We start from the raw sequence: 21712 nt of genomic DNA, 5'->3' as shown, positions 1-21712 counted from the left end.
CTGCAGACTTAGTAATGAATTAGGAAGTAGAGTAATGTTAAATGAATCCATAAGCATCATATAAGGTGTGGAGCATTGCATCATTTGTATTGTGTTTGCTTGCTTGCCTCCACTCCTTCACTGAGCATGACATGCTCACTCCTCTTTACTTACTTTTTCTAGGTGATGAGATCGGTGTTTTTCCATCTGCTAGCACTAGTCATGCGACAGTGGCCATCGATTTATTGGCCAATATTTCAGAGGATGAGACTGACTATGGTCCTGACTATGGATGCGATGGCTGTGCTTATAGAGTCCAATTCATTTGAAGATTAGGATGGACTTACCAGATTTGCTTTTTGTGCTTATATTCCACTGGATCATGTACTCTGATGTATATAGTTTGCTACAAATGTATTGAGAAACATGTAAATACCTATTTTGTAAGTATGTTCACATCACCTGAAATTATATATATATATATGTTTTATCACTTAGCTAACACTAAAAAATATGTAATATATATTATGATCGGATTGTTATACATAAGACTAATGATCTTTAGTAGTGTAGTTGTGGTGTTATGATTCTGCTTTTTCAGTCTGGATGCTGAGGAAACAAGATGATTGGATATGATAAGGTGTTTAATGTTGCATACCTTGGCCTTCTGAAGACAAGGTGTGACAGTCACAGTATGCATGCGGCCCAATACATGACCCACAACCACTAAGGGTAGAAGCAATAGCATAACAGTCCTTGGGAAGGAAAAACGGTCATAGCCGACAGGAATATTACTTTTCTATATGTGTTGCACTTCCAATCCACATGCCCAATAGCTCGCCACCTCCTGAGTCCCAATTGCGATTTGTAGCAGCGGCATTGGCCCCAAGCGAACCAAATGGTGGGCCACACACCAAAGTGCCCTGACAATCATAACTGGGTTTGTCGAAATGGTGGCTATAAGCCAAACGATGGAAATCAAGCAGACGGTGAGAAGGACGACAATGGAGAAGCTTAAAGCCAAGGAAATCTCACGAGAACACAGTCGCCAACCTTCTCTCTGTGAAGGAACTCCTCACTGCAGATCCTCTCTGCCACTTTGTTGAACCCGAGAAAGCTTGTCTTCACAAACCCACCCCTCTTTGCATATTGCCAGCAGATTGGTGGTAAGAACCGCCATCATTCTCCTTGACGTTGATGGCCTTGTGGTCCCATCAATCAAGTGAAAAATCGAGATCTCTTCCGTTAAGTGGTTGTTGATTGTAGAATCGTTGTGAGAAAGGGGCAGATGGATGAAGAAGGTGAAGAGGGCGGATCTACTACAAATTAGAGAACCGACTTTAGACCCGATCAACACTGCCACTAGTGGAAGCAACTGCAGAAGGTAGGTGGAAATGGTGAGGCTGATTGTGGTGACTAAGAAGGGAGAGGCGGTGGGGGTGGCTGAGGTGGGGGAGGCGGTGGCAGAAGTGGCAGAGGTGAAGATGGGATGGTGATAGAAGAGATGTAGGGATGGGGTTGGTAGCGGCAGGGGTGGTGGAGGAGGTGGGTGGGGAAGCAGGCGATCTAGATCATCGTCTTCGTCATCGGTAGCGTCGTCATCACCATTTCCAATTAAAGCACAATCCATGGCAAGGACTTGAAAGGAGGAGCAAGAAGGACCATGCACAGAGGTGGAACCTAAAACACGCACAGAGGCCGAGAAACAAACATGCACAGGGCGAAGATAAAACACGCATAACGGTAGAATAATGTGCAAAAAAAAAAAAAAAAAAAAAAACAGAAAAGAAAAGTGAGGGAGAAAAACAATGATCTTGGAAGTATTAATGTAGTGTAGTGTAGTAGAGCATGGTATAGTGTGAGGTAATATAATATTAGATAAGCATATTAATGGTTAAAGTAGTTTAATATTAATCAATTAATATTAGATGAATCATGATTAGGATTAATTAATTAGCTTAATGGTAGTTAATTATTTAGAAATGGATGTTAAGCTTAATTAGTTATATTAATATTAATTTACAAAATAAGCATAATTAGGTTGTTTTTGAGATTTAAAATTAACTGCAAGCGTACGCATCAGTGTAGCTAGGGGTTAAACACAAGGAGAGCAACCACTTTATTTTTGGCTTCTTTTAGTAAAGCGAAAGTGTATCGATTAATTATAGTGATCTACTTTTAACTACCACCCTAAAACAAATGCATCTAAAAGCGTCTTAACCAAAACATCTAGGAATTTAAATACTCTAAACCACATAGATAAAATGTAAATAACTGAAAGTGCTGAAATAAAAAGCAATAAAGTAAATGTTAACGAAAAAGTGTTGAACTAAAATAAATAAAGTAACAGTTCAAATAAAAGGGACAGAGCTAGAGAGAGATAGGTTTCTCTACTTAGACTGAGGGATGCACCACAATTAGTACGAGCTTCCCTACTTGATTAGAAAGTAACTCTTACAAAGGCTTCACTACTTAACTTTAGAGAAAGGGAGGCAAAGTAAATAACTGAAAGAAAAGACAATAAAATGATGGTTCTATAGCTAGAAGGGGCAAAGCCAATGCATCGTCTAGTCAAGAACCTTGGGGGAAAGGGAAAATAATTAAAGTAAAACTAAAATTAAAACCTCAGTTAAGAATGAATGGGTAACAAGAAGAGGGAATGAGAGGGGGTGAGAAGACTTATGAATAAGCCTACCTACCTGAACTTCCATACTTGAATTAAAACTTGTTGTTTCTTATTTGATTTGAAATACTACCAACCCTAAAAATTAAATCTAGAATAAACAAATCTAAAATTGCTAGGCCTGTAGAAGACAAATCTGAACTTTAAAACTTGTGCTCCACACTTTGTTCTTGTCACTTAGAACTAAGCCTAGAACTAGAAAGTAAAATTACATATAAATACCATGAACAATAAATATAAAAAAATTGCATTCATTAAATAAACATCCATTACATAAGTGTTTAAACCAAAAAGTAAGAAGAAGATTGGAAGAAGAACTAGAGAAAACGTAGAGGAAGACTAGAGAAAAGAAAACCCTAAAAGTGAAGTGTGCCCTCTCCCCTCTTGGATAATTTTTATTTATAGGTAATAGGGGGGAGGAAGTCCAATGAATTGGTTATGATCAGGTGGAGGGGAGAGGAGAGAAAATGAGAGAATCATAGGTAGGGGAGAGTCTCTTACGATTTAGGTTTCCTAATTAGGGTTTTTTTAGATCTAAGGTGGTGATGTAGAGGAGAGAGAAGAGAGAAAAGGAGTCTCCAACGATTTTCTTTTTTTTTCTCCTATTTTTTCTCCTTATTTTCTTTTCTCTCTCTTCTACCTTGCACACAAACCCTTTCTTGGACAATTTCCTCCCCTTGCTTTGATCGATTTAGACATCTTCTATTTTAATTTAGAAATTTCGTCCATACCCCTTGAGCTTTAAGGAAGTGGGAAATAGGAGATATTCAACCAAATCTCTAAAAAATAGGAGAGAGAATGTCTTCATTGCACAAGGGGGAGGAGAGAGTGTAGCACCCAAGTGTGGGTCCCTCCTTCTTTGTTGGCATCTAGAATATTCTTTTGTACCCCTGGGACAATTGCAGAAGGGATGGGCCTACATTTCAGCTCTATTCTAGTCCATTCTTCTTTTTCTGGCCCAAAAAGAATAATCACTTATATGGGTGTCAAAACAAATGTGTACTTTTAATGCAGCACATCCATCTTGCTCAGAATTTCGTCTTCTTCGTAGTTAGAAAAAGAAACAGGACCTCTTTACGTGTAAAATTAGAGATATTGCACCCGATAGTCCCTAAGGTCTTTAAAATACAGAACCTACAAAAAGAGAGTAAAACCCAAGGTAGATCCATTCTAAGTATATAAAAATGCATGCTTATATCCTAAGATTTCACACATAAAAGTACTCATTAGGTTGCTTAAAGTAGCACTTTAATTAACGTGTGAACTAAATATATCAAAGATTAATATTAAAAGGATAACCTTTGCTAAGTGGATGCTAATCAGTGAATTTGTCTTCACTTTAAATGTGGATGGAATTACAAAAGGTAATCCAGGACCAAGTGGTGGTGGGTGTTGCCATAGGGATCTCAAGGGTACCGTCTTCTTTATTTTTGCTCATTTTTATGGAGTATGCTCCAATTATGTGGTTGAGATGAGAGCTATAATGGATGGTGTTCATTACTGTATTTCTTTAGGTATCATGAGATTTGCTATTATCTCAGACTCTAAAGATATTGTGCAATCTATTTCTGATGGTAAAAATGCTCATTGGAATTCTTGGTATTGGTCGAACTCTCTATCTAAGCTTTTGTAATCGGCCTCTGTTTCTATTTGGCACTCAGTGAGGGAAACTAATAAGGCAGCTGATGCTTGTGCTAATTTTGCTATTAGTAGTCGTTCAACTTCATGTTTTACAAAGTACAATTCTTTTCTGGACTCAATCAAGATTGCTATCATGGATGATTATTCTCGAATTTATTTTATTAGATCAAAATAGTTTGTTTTTAATGGCTGGTTATAAAGCCATCCTTCCTTTGTATCTGAGTTGGGTTTTGGTTTTATTTTTTTAATTCTTAATTTTGTTTAGTAAAGTCTTAGGATGTTGGGTTCGGGGTAAGGCGGGTTATGTCCCCCCCCCCATTGTATTTCTTCATTTATCTTCTATCCATAAAATTTTTGGGTCCAGCCAGGGGAACCCAGATAAGTTCCTGGTAAAAAAAAAAAAGTGTTAACTAAATATATGTACGTTCTACCCAAAAAATAAATAAATACATATATGTACGAGTAGTATAATTGTTTAAAGGGGAAAAAAATGCTACCTCCTAGTTTATCCTACAACCACATATATGAGAAAGTGGAACCAGGTAGTGAAAAGATGCCCATGCATCGACTCCACTTCCTATGCATATGGGTATAGGGTACACTAGGAGGTAGCGTTCTTTAAGCATTGATTAAAATAGTTGATGTACATAAATAGAATTTAATACATGACATAGCGATACACATTTATCTTATTTTATTTTATTTTATTTTTATTTTTTATATGATGAAGGATGTCCCTACATCCATTGGAGTGGAAATAGTTCCTATAAGCTCCCGTAAGCTGTTTCCAATCCAAAGAGAGTAGGAGCCCCAAGGAAGAAACAAGAGTGGTGCAAAGGGGATTCAAACCAGAGTAAGATGCTTACTGAAGAACTTTACCCACTAGGAATCACCAATGCACCGCCACCTTGGTGTCAGTAATTGTTGGCACGAAAATCCTCCCTATGCTATGATTAGTTGACCATGTCAGTGTGTGTGCTCGGGCGTGCCAGAATCTTTCCTAATCGGATTCAAAATCAAATTTGACATTGATCAAATGATTTGGGTTCTACTCTTTCCCCGATCGCTCCAAGGACTTTTGTGAATCAAAACCTCAGAAGGATTAGAGAATTAAATTATATTATATCCCTCAAAAGAGTTTTTGAAATACAGATCACTAGAGCCTAATGTATAGACTCCGTGGATTGGAAATTCAAAGAAGTGAATGTAAGAGTTCTACTCCATCTCTAATTCTAAGTACAGGAATGAAAAATATAAAATTGAAATAAAGAGTTGCATTGTTGTTAGGTTTGTTTGATTTGTTGATTGTTTTCCTTCTTCCACCACAGTCCCTTTTATAGTTTATTTGAAAGGTCCTCCTCTTTTGCCAGTTTCGTAATTGTAGGAACCCATGTTTAATCATGTCCTTAGTGGGGCAGTTAATTGGTTATAATTGCCTTAACCACTTAAGCCGGACTCGATCAGCTGACCGTAATCATATCCATAGTGGGGTAGTTAATTGGTTATAACTGCATTAGTCCACTTATGCTGGACTCAGTCAGTTGACTGTAAAAAGTCAAAATGTTGACTGTAAAAAGTCAAAATCGGTCAGCTAACCATAAAAAGTCACAATCAGTCAGCTGACTATAAAATTTCACGATCAGTTATCTGACCGTATTTAATCAGTCTACTCGATCCACCTAATGGTTATTCTGATTGATCAACTCCTTAGTATAAGGTCGTCATTTTTTTTGGTCAACTTCATTACCAGTCAGCTCCTTAACACAATCGGTCAATAAATCGATTGTCTTGGTACATGGCTGTTGTAGGGGCACACGATGTAGTGCTTGTGCAGTCATAGATTGGATATTTCTTCTCTTCTTCTCTCAAGATCCGCTCATAGCAAGTGGCTTGTGCCACTAACTGACTCAGGTCCATGAACTCTTGACCAGAAAACCTCTTTCTTAATTCTATATGTTACACTCGTGCCCTGACCCGGTCTAATTTGAACTGTTGTGATAGGTCTCGGACCGAAGATCTAAAGTACAGTCGAGTTTTGGCTCACGACTGCCTATTGCCAAAGGAGAAGAGATGACCCCATATGCTCGTTCATTGCTTACCAGTCCAACTGGAGGGGATTCGTACCTTCCAATTCCAGACGGTAAGTGACCCGACACCTCACACTTGAATCCTAGCACACATAAAAAATTGTCGAAAGACCATGAGTATGACCGAGGACAACTACCCATGCGAGACCAATTGGAGGACAACAAGTAGTCAAGACAGCAATAGGCCACCAGAAACAGCCTAGGCCTGAATCCGATGACTATTTTCGATGACTAAACAAGCTGCTATAAGGGTTTCGATGCCCATGGGTCCCACCACTCGCATCGTAGATAGTCCCGGATGATCCCAAATCATCCTTCACACCTTCCTTGTGACATGAGCACTTTATAGACCTAAGTGGTCGGGTCTTCATGTGTTCGAAATCGAATTAACCCGATTAGACCAAATAGGGTTAAGCCAAACGGACCTTAAGGCCCAATTTAACTCATAAGTTAGAAATGAGGATTTCATTTCCTCATTTCTCCCTTTGGCCAAAACTTAAGAGAGGAGAGAAAGGAAGAAGAAGAAGAAGAAGAAGAGGAAAAAGAGGAGGAAAGGGCTTACCTTGGTGCCGGCTACCGCCTAATTGTCGGAATCCTTGCCAGAGGTAAGTGCAATCACTTCTACTTCTCTCTCTCTTCATTTTGACCTAGGATAAGCTAATTTGGGATGAAATCTTAGTGCACAAGCCATGTTGAGCTCGGCGAATGCATGTTCTACCTCCACGGTGCCATTGTCGAGCTCAAACCGAGTCCGGTGAGCTCCGACAATAAGAATGACCAAATTACTAACTAGGGTTTCGATCATCCGATCAACATATCTCCCAAATGGATTGGTGAAATCAGGATTTTATTAGCTTAGAATGATGCTAGGAACATCCCCTACAAACTCCATGGAATAAATCCTGGTGATCGGGCTTGAGTCAGAAAACCCCAATTTGTGTGGATAGTTGCTATACTACCATTGGAAGCAAGCCACTGGAAACACTGGGGCTGCTTCAGGTGGGCTGTTTTCAGTGACTACCTGAGCCTTAGGAGCTCTCTACCACCTTTATGAAAACAACACTAATATTTTCGATGGAAAGTGTCTGTTTCCGATGGGTGTTTACGGTGACATTACTGTCACTGATGGATCTTGTCTGTACCCTTTAAGGGTGAACCATATGGGCCCCTCCAGGTGTTTTAGACATGTATTGATGTTTGGTTACCCTTGTGCCTAGGTCAGTGACGTGCAGGTGCCCCGATGTCAGAATTGAGTTGATCGATCGGTGGCCATACTTAAACCCTAACACACGCGAGTGTAAACAAGGTGAGGGATGGTTGCTTTTTATTTTTGGGAATGTTTAATTATTGTAGAATTTCTCATATGTGTAGATTTAACATGTTTAATTACATTTCTCACATGTTATATTTTTATGATCATGATATGAATTGTTATGATTATGTATAGCAGGATCCAGTGCGACCGAGGTGGTACTGGTATCGTGATCTCCGCATGTTTGATGTATGTATGAGAAAAAATCCGACGTGGCCAAGGCGGTACCAATGTCGTGATTGTCGAATTTGTGTTGCATTCATGCATTGATTATGTGCGTTAGAGTTAGTTGTGGTTGTGGGTTACACTTTGTGACCGATTTGTTACCATATATCGTGTACCCCGAGACTACATTTCGAACTGGATACGCTTCGTGGTCGATGATTGGTACCGGTGTTATGTAGTCTATACTCAACAGTTGTTTGCATGATAGATTAGGTAAACGGTCATGGGTTACACCTTGAGGCCGATGTGTTCTAGGTATCGTGTACCCCAAGACTGTACTTGAAAATGGATTACACTTTGTGCAGACTTATTACCAGTATTGTGTAATCCATACTAACTGCATCATTATGAAGGCATGTAGTATGTATGCGGTTAGGAATCACTCCCTATGCTATGAACCCTTGCCTACAGGGGTTAAGGTATTGGATAACCCATTGTGGTATGTTCGATGTGATTTTTTAGAACACCACACCCGTGGTACGATGTGATTGTTGCTAGAGGCTGGAACTTGTCAAGCGTGGTAGATGATTGGTACCGGTGCCATGACAGCTAGGAGGGGGTTATCAGGGGTTTACTGGGTGACCCATGGTAGCATACGGAGACGGCCAAGACTCTATTCAAGACTAGGGTTTGTATCCCTGCATAGTCGATGGTGATTCTGAGACGAGGGATACAGCCTAATGTGCCGTAGTAGCATTTACCAGACTTAGTTGTGATATTAGGTGGATAATAAAATAAATGAATTACATCATGAGCATGATAGACTATGTATTTAATTTCTGTAGTCAAGCATCATAAATTCTTACTGTGACTGTTATGCTTAGATGTGCTTGAGCCCCACCCCTCACTAAGCGAGTTGAAAAGCTAACCCCACGTATACACCCCTTTTTAGTTGATGATGCAGGTACTATGGTACCGATGGTGTGTGATCCAGTATCCTTTGGGTCAAAGTACAGTGTGAGTGACTGGTGGATGCCAGAAGTGAAGGAGCATGATTAGGATTGTGCTTCCGATCACTATGCTTACGACGCACCATGAGATTTGCATCATACTTTTGATTCTTTTGACGTAGATTGTGGATGATATATTTTGGAATTATGTTTATAAGTCTTGGATATTTGTAACAGAATAATTTGGCTATGGGTATTATATTATCATTAGATATTTCTCCATTTTATTGATGATTCCGCTATTGTACTCTGATTCCGCTGCTTTTGGTTGGTTTGTGATGTGAGATTGTGAAATGTTAAGGTACTGCTATCAGAGATCCTGGTAGGTTCGTAAGACAGGTACGTGTCTTAATCATACCATCGGTATTCCTATACGTAAGTTGGTTCTACTGGAAGTGGGGTGTGACACTATAGATAGGCCGCTAAGGGCCATTTTTACAAACTCGCTTTCTTACAAGTTGACCACGCATCGGTGTTTTGCATCCTTAAATCTATGGAGAAACTGGTTGATGGCTTTGCCATTCTCCTAATGCATCCTTGCCAAGCCGGGCACTGATACCGTGGGTTCAGTCCTATAAAACTGGAGATGGAACTTGTCTGCCATTTCTCCCTAGTTCTGAATGGAATTGATTGGTAAATTGCAATACCATGAGAAGGCCACTCCGGTCAACGAGTTAGGGAACAATCTTAGCTTTAGGATCTCACTTGTTCCTATGGTCCCACATTGGACAATGAAATGAGTGATACGATCCACTGTGGACACATTGTCCTCCTCTCCAGAGAATTTAGAGAATTTAGATGTCTTCAAATTTCCGCCCATGTCAGCCAAATCTAGATATTCGGGGTATGGCTTCTGATACATGGGTCTTATGACCGGTCAAAAGATAAGGTTGATCTGGTTAAATTACCTTTACTAGCTCCTCCCGGTCAACCACCATATGGTTGCCTTGGCCTACTAGGGTGTTGCCATCAATGTAATTGTCATTGATCACAAAATAGCTTGAACTTCCAATATGACTAGGCTGACTAGCCTGATTGGGTTAACCGATCATGTAACTAGGCTGACTAGCATGGTCAGGTTGACCAACCGTGTTAATCCCAAAATGAGCTCCATCCGTGTGACCATGCCCTTGGCTAGATAAAAGTTGACTAACATTGGTTTGTTGATTCCACACATTTGGCTAAATTTAAGCCATAAAAATTGTGAATAATTGGTCAAAGTGGCAATCTAATAGTTGGTTACATTGATCTGTGATGTCCTGTATAAGGACATTGACCAACCGGCATAGTTCCTCATGCATAACTATCACTACTTGGCGAATCATGTCTTCACTAATCTCATTTGTCTGTGCCCCTGATGGGATGGTTCCAACATTGTGCTCAAGGCTTGGTGGTGTTAGAGGATCACCAATTACTTTTGCCCCCAAGTTTTAAGCCCTTCTTCTTCTTGGCATCACGATTTCTTATCAGAGGGTTCCACTGGGCGTGCCAATTTTGTTGGCGACAGATCCGCACGATAGAAAAGTGATAGATGTGTGGGCGTGCCAAAGTTGTACAGACTCGAGAGACCGATCAATAGAATATTGACTGACTTCTAACCACGGAGAAAGTGAGGTCTTTCCATGCCTCGATCGCTCCAAAGACTTGAAAGTAAAAAAGCAAACTCATGGAATGAATAGACAGAAAAGGAACTCCTTCCATTAAAATTGGTTCAAGAAGAACACAACACATTACATCACTTATGGAAAACAAGGGACAACCATGAAAGTAAACTAAGGAAGACCATGACGAACCACGAGGTGTCATGTTCTTTATGACAATCATGATGAAGCACAGGATGTCATAGTCTTGGCTAAGCAATAGAATTGACCTGTTGAGAAAAGTACAAAGTAAAACTAATCTAAGGAAATGTAAAAAGATAATTGATGCATTGTAGTTTGTTTGATCGGTTGGAGATCCCTTCTTCTTCCATTGAAGCCCTTTTTATAGGTTTATGTGAAAGATCCTGCTCTTTTGATAGATTCATAACTGTAGGAACCCATCTGTCACATGCTTAGTGGGGTAGTTATTAGAATCACGCTCCATTGATTGGTTGTAACTACCTTAACCGCTCAAGCTATATATTTGTAACTTCCTTGGAACTAAATCACATTTGTAGAAATCATGTTGATTGACACTCGGTCAATTTGAACATAAAAAGTCACAACCAGTCAGTTGACCATAAAATGCCACAATGAGTCAGCTAACTGTAAAATGTCATGATCAGTCATCTGAGTATATTCGGTCAGTCTGTTCAATCCACCTGATAGTTATACTAATTGATCAACTCCTTAATACAAGGTACAAGGTTGTCATTTTTGCCCAACTTGATTACAGGTCAGCTTAACCAGTAAGCTCCTTAACACAATCGATCAATAAATTGACGTTGAGTTATTGATCGATTGTCTTGTTGGACGGATTTGCTAAAATCGGGTACCAATAGTAATATATATTAGTTAGCCAAACATAGTCAAACCTATGGAATTAGGATGTACATATTTAGGAGAATATTAAAAATTTAGCTTCTAGTAAAGGACAATTTTTACCAAGCAAAGTGAGTACCTAACATTTCCCGACCTCTGGATTAACTAATAGAATCAAAATTGACTCTTTCCACTCACTAGGATAGAACCACTTCTTTTGGGTCTTAGGCCCCATATCCTAGATGACAACACCTTTTCATGCTTACTAGGTCATTGCACCTATTCTACCAAAATAAAAAAGTGATTGTACCTACAATTACTCAATTCGGGCAAAGAACTAACCTCAATAGCTCATTGAAAAGGGATGTTTTGGTCATTGTGACACAACCAAGGTCTCCTTCTAGAAATGATTACTAGTGATTGCACCTATAATTACTCAAATCGTATGAAGATCTACTCATTACTCATATCATAAAAGTAGGTTGGGTGGTAGATTATCTTAGTGGTTGACATAACACGTGTAGGATGTTCTAGCTTGACCGATCTATATGGTACATCAAGTAGAAAACCGGTATATTATTATAGAACTCTGTTGTTATAAACCTGTGACTGATTTGTAGTGATGTATTAAGTTGATAGCCACCATCTATTATAATTAGTCATAATCAGTCAATTTTTTTTGCATGAATCTTTATGCTCATCCTACTTAGAATCCCTATATAACCGATTTCAACAAATTGGGATAAGGTTTTGAATGTCATTACTATTGTATGAAAACCTGCTATTAAAAAAGGGTGTTTTGATTATTGCCGCAGAACCGAGGTCTCCTTTCAGAAAACCTTTTCACAAAAAGAAGAAGATAATAAAAGGAAAAGTTACATGACTATCCACTTTTGAGTTTCTCTTTACAAAATTACCCATCAAAAGTTTCAATTAACAAAAATACCCAAAATTAGGTTTCCCTTTACAAAATTACCCACTTAAAGTTTAAGTTAACAAAAATATCCAAAATTGAGTTTGGGTTTACAAAACCACCCATTCAAAGTTTTAGTAATAAAAAAATATATGATTATATATAGAAGATGAAGAATCACTATTTTGGGTAGTTTTGTAAACCCAAACCTGATTTTGGATATTTCTGTTAACTGAAACTTCGGGTGGATAGTTTTGTAAACCCAAACCTAATTTTGGGTATTTTTGTTAACCACAACTTTTTGTGGGTAATTTTGTAAAGGAAAACCCAAAAGTGGGTAATCATATAATTTTCCCACGATAAAATAAGGGTAATTTATAGCGACACCCCTTAGAGAATGTCACTATTATAAGAATACCCCATCTGTTTCATCAAATTAGACTCAGACCCTATACCGTCAGTCACTGTTAAGTCAAGAATTAAAATGACTGTTATACCCTATTCATTAAAACTCATGATTTTAACCCAATTCCTCTTTATCCCTGTCTATACTCATCCTCACCGAGATATGGAATGGTCTGAGTCGAATTAGTACCTCTTTCCTTTGTTCCTGTCTATGATCTACCTCTGAATTGTATAGATAATCTCATGGTTGTATACTCATATCTGTCTCTTCCAATGAATCCCAAAAGCCTTGATCGAGTATAATCTCATGGTCGCCTTGTATTTATTTTTGTTTCTGGATTATGTTGTGCTTGTCTAACCTCGCTCTCTATGAGATGGGTTTGCATTTTTATTTCGGATGTGGTCAAGTAAGTGAGAGAAGAAATACAGTTAATGAGGGAGGCCGTAGAGGTGATCCATCACCTCCACCATGACAAAGGAGGTTCAGGATCCAATGCCGGTGTTCTGTGTCATCTGCAACTTAGTAAGGTGAAGTTGCCTCCTTCCTTTTGGGTGTACAAATGGGTGGTCGGTTTGGTTCGCAGAAGGGTTCGACACTTCATCCTGGGTTCTATAGTTTGCCTATGACACCAACTCAAACACCTACTCGTAGTGGGATGAGTTATCTGGATATCTGGGAGAAGGGTTGTACTGTGGAGGAAGAGCCTCCAATGGAGAAGGTCGAGTATGGGAGGGATTTACGAGCCAAGCTCTTTGAGAAGCTGAGCAAGGAAAACTCACTGGAGTAGGTTTTGTCTTCTCCTGCTCCGGCATCGGTGCCCGATGTTGGCTGGGTGTCGGAACTTTTGAACTAAAAATTGATGAGGGGTTTTGAAAATTATTTTCCATTTTTGTTGACGTATTTTGGGTTCAATCTATTGCTCTGATTTTTCAGATAGTGAATATTTTAAGAAAGATGAAGAATTGGAGTAGTAGTACCGAGAGATTGATGTAAATAGATGATGATGTTGGTTGTTGCTGAGAAGGGCATCTTTTTTGGTGGGTTTTCTGTGAAGATCAAGGAGAAGGAACAAAGGAAGAAGGAAGAAACAGGTGGGTTTGGGTATTTTAGATACTTCATATTTAGTAATGATATTTTAGTATTTAAAATAAAATATAGTACTTGATATCAGCATATAAGGTATATTCTTTAACAGTGACTGATGGTAAAAGGTGTGAGTCTAATTTGATGAAACAGAGGGAATGTTCTTATAATAGTGGCATTCTCTAAGAGGTGACACCGTATATTACCCATAAAGTAATGCTAAAAGCGGGGTGTTTTAGGTAACCTATCGAAATCTTGAGGAGCCAACTGAATAACATGCTCCCCCATACAAAAACGTGGATGGAGTTTGGGATCAGGAGAATAGGAATGTGAGTAGAACCTTTCTGGGCCTCACCATATTTTCAAAGTCCACATGGTGGTTAATGGCGTCACCGCTCTTTCACGACCTCATACTTAGAGAGTCGACAGTTACACTCCACCTGGACAGTGAAAAGCCGGGTATGGCTTGGCGTCACCACTAGCATCGCCTTCCAGTAAGTCACAAACACTCACGTGCTCAGCTCTCACTCGCGTCAACTCATAACGCCATTGTTTAACCCCGCCAATTAACTAACGGTGCCACCCTCACACTGTACAATGCAGAGTAGAACTTACGAATAGAAATGCATGGAACACTTTCTCCTGAAAATCCCGAGGGTTCCTTCTCTCTCTCGGATCCACAATGAAAGCCATTCTTCTCAGGACCTGTTCGGCATTGACTTGATCATCCATGGTCCTCGGTTCACCGAAGATCTCTTTCTCCTGCACCGTCGAGGATTTCGTCTATTGAAATTGTATATTGGCATTCACTTTAATGAGTGTACAATGGTGCTCTTATATAGAGATTACAGTTATTGAGTTATAGACAAACTCTATGATCACCTGTGGGAGACTCAAACTCTAATATTAATGGGGTAGGACTCTATTAATATATGTGAGTAATGGACAGAAAGTCTATTATCACATGTGAGAGTCCTATTCCAACTCTGCTGTCTCATGAGGTAGTCTTGGACTGCAAGTAGTCTCTAGAATTTGTGCTCACTGAAAATGCCTATAATGTAGGAGAGGTTGTTGAGTGTGAGTATGACTCTAGAGGTTGAGTTCGAGTAGGACACTAACTGTCCTGATACACCCCCTCAAGGTGGGGATTTGAATGGTTGAATCCATAGCTTGTCCCGTAGAAAGGAGAACCGTGTAGAGCTGAGAGCTTTGGTAAGGATATCGGCTATCTGGTCATGTGTTGAAATGAACTGCACTTGAAGTTCCTTAGAGGCGACTTTATCACGAACGAAGTGGAAGTCAATTTCAATATGCTTGGTGCGAGCATGAAAGACCGGATTGACCGAAAGGTAAGTGGCCCCAATGTTGTCACACCAAAGAATGGGTGCAATGGGAACAGGGATCCCTAATTCCTCAAAGAGAGAGCGAAGCCAAGTGAGTTCGGCGCAGGCATCAGCCACTGCTTTGTACTCAGACTCGGTGGAGGAGCGTGCAACCATCTTTTACTTCTTAGAGGCCCAGGAGATCAGATTAGGACCCATATAGATGGCATAGCCTCCTGTGGATTTGCGATCCGCACTATCACTAGCCCAGCAAGCATCAGAGAATGCTTGTAATTGGAGGGAACTAGATTTGGAGATGAACAACCCATGGTCCTTGGTTCCTTGGAGATAGCATAGAATCTGTTTGACTAGTGTCTAATGGTCTTCGGAGGGGGCATGCATGAACTGGCAGGCACGGTTCACTGAATAAGCCACATCAGGCCTGGTGAGGGTGATGTATTGGAGAGCACCGACAATGGAGCGATACCTGGTGGGGTCCGAAAGAAAGACACCTCCTGTGGAAGATGCTACAAAGGTGGTGGCCATGGGAGTAGTGACGAGCTTACAATCAGTCATGCCAGCCCTCTGGAGGAGATTAATGATGTACCGGTGTTGAGAGAGGAGGACACCATTAGACCGATATAGGCTTCAATACCAAGGAAAAAGTTGAGACGACCAAGATCCTTGATAGAGAATTCTAAAGCAAGATGATGAAGGAGAGTCTGAACATTAGTTGGTTGGTTCCCTGTAACCAAGATGTCATCGACGTAGACAAGGACATATGTGACAACAGAGCCTTGCATGTAGATAAATAGTAATGTGTCGGTTTGGGATGACCGAAAATCGGAGTGAGTGAGGAACTCAGTTAACCTGTGAAACCAAGCCCTAGGAGCCTTTTTGAGCCCATAGAGGGACTTGTGGAGGCGACAGACATGATTAAGGCACAGGGCATCTTCAAAACCCTGGGTTGAGCCATGTAGACTTCTTCAGATAGAATACCATCCATCCGTTAGAGATGTCCAAGGAGAGGACCGTTCGTATGGTAGTAGGTTTGATGATAGGGCTAAAGGTCTCATGATAGTCAAGATCAGGTTGTTGATGAAATCCTTTAGCAACTAAATGGGTCTTATAGCGCTCAAGGGAGCCATTTGCCTTTCATTTGATGCGGTACACCCACTTGCAGCCAACCAAATTCATAATTTCCCTGTAAGGCACAAAAGACCAAGTACCATTACGTAATAAAGCATTAAATTCATCAGACATAGCAGAACGCCAATGAGGAACCTTGTGGGCTTGGGAGAAGCATGTAGGTTCAGCCGGGTCAGGTGATGTGATGGTAGAGAGGGTCAGGGGGTCAGCATAGAGATCGTGTAGGGTTCTGGCCGGTTAGGGTTAGGTGAGGCGAGAAAGGAGGGGATATGGGAGAGGGTGGTTCGGGTAGGGGCGGTTCTGGGGTGGCAAGGAGAGGGATGGGTGGGTTTGGGAGGGTAGGCGGAGGGCTAGGGTGAGGTTGAGGGGTAGGTATGTTAGGTGCAATGCCCCACGGGGGAGGGGTAGTAGGAAGATGGTGGTGCAGTGTGAAATGGGAAAGTAGATTCGTCAAATCTGACATGACGGGATATGTAGATACGACGGGTGATGAGATCCATGCAACGATAACCATGATGGGAAGGGCTATATCCTAAGAGAACACATGAGGCAGAACGGAGTTCAACCTTGTGATGATTGTAAGGACGGAGCCATGGATAACAAAGGCATCCAAAGATTTTTAGAAAAGAGTAGTCCGGAGAATTGCCTGTAACTAACTGATGGGGGGATTTGTTACCTGTGACAGAGGAGGGCATGCGATTGATGAGAAAGATGGTGGTTTCAAAGGCATAATCCCAGTAAGCCTGGGGAACAGCTGCATGGGATAGTAGGGTAATCCGAGTTTCAGCAATGTGTTTGTTACGACGTTCAACTGTTCCCTGTTGCTCATGAGTATGAGGGCAAGATAACCTCTGTTGGATGCCCAACTTGGCAAAGTAAGATGGGAGAGTACGGAATTCTCCCCCCTAATCAGTTTGAATGGCTCTAATGGAGCGAGAGAACTGACGTTCCACAAAGGCTTGAAAAGTACGAAAGGCAGAGTAAACATCAGACTTCAACTTTAAAGTAGTAAAACTCAAAGTAAACATTAGAAAGAGAAAAGGAAGAGTGAAACTCAAAGTAAACATTATTGTCACGGTAAAATTGTTGAACAGATAACAAAGAACAAGTGAGAGAGGGAACATGTAAAACAGTAGAAAGAGAAAAGGAACGAGAAGGAGAAGAGATGGAAGCAGTGCCTATGTGAGATATAGGAAGGCCCTTACCATTACCAACCACAAGTTGGTTATTACCTATGTATGGATCATAGGAGGAGAATTGGGTTAAGTCAGGGGTGGAATGGTGGGTGGCTCCAGTATCAGGGATCCAAGAGGTGGTGAAGGATTGTGGAGGTGTGGGGTGATGGGGTGGAGGTGCGATGGTAGGGGGTTGAGGGGTAGGGAAGGGTGTAGTATGATAGGCATTGGGTTGAGGTGGTGGCCGATTGTAGGGATGGGGAGGGGTAGGTAGAATGGCGGCTCTGGTAGGTCCCTATGGGCGGTAGTAGTAAGTGTCTGTCTGATGATTAGTGCATCCACAGATTGTGCATGGATTGTGAGCGAATGCATTAGAGCGACCAAATCCACTAGCACGACCACGACCTCGACCTTGGGAGGAGCTTGTACCACGACCACTAGTGGAAGGAGGACCACGACCTTGGTGACTGACATGGGCTGATGCATTGATGGCAAGATCAACAATGGGAAGGCATGAGTGGAGAAGGTTCTCGTGACTCATAAGGAGACCATGCATGTCGGTGTAGGAGATGGGCTCCTTTTGTGCCATCATAATGGAGGCAAGGGCTTGATATTCAGTGAGTAGGGCCCGAAAGATGTGGATGTTAAAGTCTTCGGATGGGAGGGGCTTCCCTGCAGCTGCTAGCTCATTGGAGAGATGCTTGGCTCGATGGAGAAACTGAGTAATGGTCTCATCTGGTTTGTGAACCAGATTTTGAAGTTAGACGTTGAGAGACAGAATCCTGGTTGTAGATGGAGAACTGAATGTAGCATGGAGTCCATCCCAGATCTCTTTGCTAGTGGTTCGTCCAACTGCTAATGAAAAGACTTCTTCAGAGAGAGGCGATGAGAAGGCTCATAATAAAAGCATCTTGTTCACGCCATGCCTTGGCTTTGATAGGGTCTTGAGGGCAACGATTGTCACCGGTGACATAGTTGAAGAGGCATTGGCCAGTGAGATAGTGTACGACCTGTGTGCACCAATAAACATAGTTCTTAGATGTGAGCTTTAGAGATATCATATGATGAGCACCAGATAGGGATGTGGGAGGTGGGGATGATTCGGCCATGGTAGAAGAGGGAGGAGTGTGTTATTGGAGATAGTGGGGTGTGGGTTAAACTATAGGTGAGAGAGGGACATTGGGCTATTTCTTCTTCTTTTTTTTTTTTTGCAAAGAAGTTGTAAAGAAGAGGGGGCGTAGGCTATTGGAGAGGAGAAAACGTGGGGAGGAGGAGGGTGCTCGATGGAGCTTTATGCAGCTCGTGCTACCATGTTGAAATTGTATATTGGCATTCACTTTAATGAGTGTACAATGGCGCTCTTATATAGAGATTACAGTTATTGAGTTATAGACAAACTCTATGATCACACATGGGAGACTCAAACTCTAATATTAATGGGGTAGGACTCTGTTAACATATGTGAGTAATGGACAGAAAGTCTATTATCACATGTGAGAGTCCTATTCCAACTCTGCTGTCTCATGAGGTAGTCTTGGATTGCAAGTAGTCTCTAGAGTTTGTGCTCACTGAAAATTCCTACAATGTAGGAGAGGTTGTTGAGTGTGAGTATGACTCTAGAGGTTGAGTTCGAGTGGGACGCTAAATGTCCTGATACCATCGACGCTGCACTTTTCTCCGGCGAAAACAAGTTGTCTCCATCTCCGTCTCCGTCTCTGTCTCCGTCTCTGTGGTCTCTGCATTTGTAGATTTAGGACGAAGCTTCGAGGAGTATTAGGCAAGCGAAGTCAGAATCTGACATGTCATGCTCACTTAGAAAAGATCCCGGTAGGTTTTCTATGTTGACTTTCGCTGGATATCAGTGTTTTTCAGCAATGATTCCGGAGGAGGAAGAAGAGTTGGGTTTCGTTGACGGCGGTGCCAGAAAAGGTAAGAAGTTAGGTGGAGGGAACAGCAGTGGCGACAACGATGGTGGTGGTTTTTTCACTGGAGGTAGTGCAAATCAGAGCAAGATCGATGCTTATTATCAAAAGATGTTGAAAGCAAGTCCTGGAGATCCACTTCTTTTAAGGAATTACGGACAGTTCTTGCATCAGGTATAATATTAATCGATCAATAATAGATCAATAGAAGCTGAAATGTTCATGAAAATTCTTTTTTTTTTTTCCTGGTAAAATTCTAGTTTGATTTAGGTTTTCATTTTGTTGATATTTGATTGATTGCTCTATTTGATGTAGGTGGAGAAAGACGCAGTGAGAGCTGAAGAGTACCATGGAAGAGCGATATTAGCGAGTCAAGGGGACGGTGAAGTGTTGTCTCTGTATGGGAAGTTGATCTGGGAAATGCATAGAGATGAACCCAGAGCCAATTCTTAATTTGAACAGGCTATTCAAGCCCCCCCTGATGACTGGTACGAACAATAAACAATTTTCAAAATACTCCAACAACTAAGTAGAACAGATTTTGAGGATTTTTTATTATAAATTTTGAGAAAAGCTTATTAGTTTTGGTTGGTGATTGCAGCTTTGTGATGGGATCATACGCACAATTCCTTTGGGATGTAGAAGGAGACGAAGAACAGGGAGAAAAAATTGGAGCAGCTGCTATCCTCACTCTCTGCATCTGATGACTTGCACCCTCCAATGGACTCCGTACCTGTTTCTACTACTAACTAACGAGGAGTAGCCATGATTAATAACCCAGTAATAAAAAATAAGAGAACCTAACTATTATTAGTCAGGTTAAATTAGAGAGAGAGAATGGACATTGTAGAGGCTTTAGTATGTACTTGTTAATAGTATTAACTGTAATTATGTAAAGTTGTAACCCCAACATGTCAAGTTTTGTAAAAAATTTCAGCTTACTCATAAAAACGCTGCAAGTTACTGTTATAATTACAAGAGCTCACCTTTTCTTCTTTTTAAATATTTCTGCTACTCAAGAAAATAAAGGTTTCTTCTATTCTTGTGAATTAGAAAGTTTAAAGCTCGAAGAAAGGCAAAGTCAATTAATTGTTCAGTAAACTGGAGCTTAAAATTTGAAGGGATCCCACAACTATAGTACTGTGTTGAGATCTCAAACCATAAAATGACACCCTCAGTCGCCCTCAAGGCTTCTCAACTCAAGAGTTGAGGTAGTTTTGAGCATGGCTTAAGAACTTGGAATCGAGTAAAGATCACCAGTCTGCTGATTTTGGTTCAACTGCTATTTGAATAGTTCTTAGATTTGATTGGACACTGCCCAGCTTGGTTGAACTCAGTAAGCGTAGAATCAGTGTTTAATCACAACTCACAACCGTTCAAAATTTTTTTTTGATAGGTAGGGGAGGGAAGTAGGTAACAGCCAAGGAGGCTATTAAAATGGAGGTCGATTTGGGATTGAACCTGATGTGAATCGAACATGCAACCTTCTGATCTGGAGTCAGACACGCTACCATTGCGCCATGGATCTACTTCAATTTTTATCTTATTTCTAAGACTCCATTGAGCTTTCACAGCTTTATGCTTCTTAAATTTCTAATTGTATAAATACATGTGTTGTGGCGAGAAATTGTCATTAGCTTTTCAGTGCGTCTTGTATAGAAGAACAAACACGAGAGTGAGCACCAGATTGTGCATCCCTGGGTATTTATAGCTGTGGAGTGGCAGTCATAGAGAGTCCCAATTAGGTCATTCTCAGACTTCCAGTAAGAGAATATGTTAAGAGTTATACTTGGAGAGTGTGTATCTCAAAGATATCCCAATTATTCGAGCTTTCCATATCCCGCGTGATGTGGGAGATCCCCTTCTTTCTAGGGAAGATTTGGAGTCCTTATTGGTGACCCTTTTTTTTTTTTTTTTAATTTTAATTAGGATATATCTGCTCTCTTGGAAATTATGTACCAGATTAGGAATAAGTTTCCTCATAGCGAATATGCTCTTTGCCGAGGAATTCATTGAGCGTCTGAGAGCCTAGCGATAGCAAGTCGGTAGCTTAGTTGTCAAGCTACCTCCACCAAGAGCCAACAACTAGTTATTCTTCTCTGTGCCAGGCCTGTGGATGTGGTTACAGTCTGATCGCTCGGATGTGGCTCAAATTCCAACCTGATTAGAGCCCAACTGTAGCTCGGGATGTGGCTTGGCCGTTCCCGCTTGCCGACCTTTAAATGTAGGTGTACCTTGGTCGCTCAACAACTAGCCCACTGAACATGGACATGGGTCGGCCGCACTGTACCTGGCCCAAATTGTTAGACCCATGCTCAAAACCCTGGGCTAATTTCAACTTTTGGTCAAAGGTGATGCACCCAAGGTGATAACCACTGGTAATTTGTGGATTGCCCTGCTCAC

At 40.9% G+C, this 21712-nt stretch overlaps 1 protein-coding gene across 1 annotated transcript; it reads left to right on the top strand.

Annotated features, from left to right (window-relative positions):
* Positions 1-13655: 13655 nt before the first annotated feature.
* Positions 13656-19762, top strand: LOC122081662. Its single transcript, XM_042648853.1, has 3 exons — positions 13656-13749; positions 19260-19483; positions 19625-19762. The coding sequence occupies exons 1-3, from the start codon at positions 13656-13658 to the stop codon at positions 19760-19762; spliced, it is 456 nt and encodes a 151-aa protein (XP_042504787.1).
* Positions 19763-21712: the final 1950 nt, after the last annotated feature.

Source organism: Macadamia integrifolia, chromosome 6 (assembly GCF_013358625.1).
Source record: "Macadamia integrifolia cultivar HAES 741 chromosome 6, SCU_Mint_v3, whole genome shotgun sequence".
NCBI lineage: Eukaryota > Viridiplantae > Streptophyta > Magnoliopsida > Proteales > Proteaceae > Macadamia > Macadamia integrifolia.
Note: the sequence above shows the minus strand (reverse complement) of the source record. Positions and strands in the feature narration are given on the sequence as shown.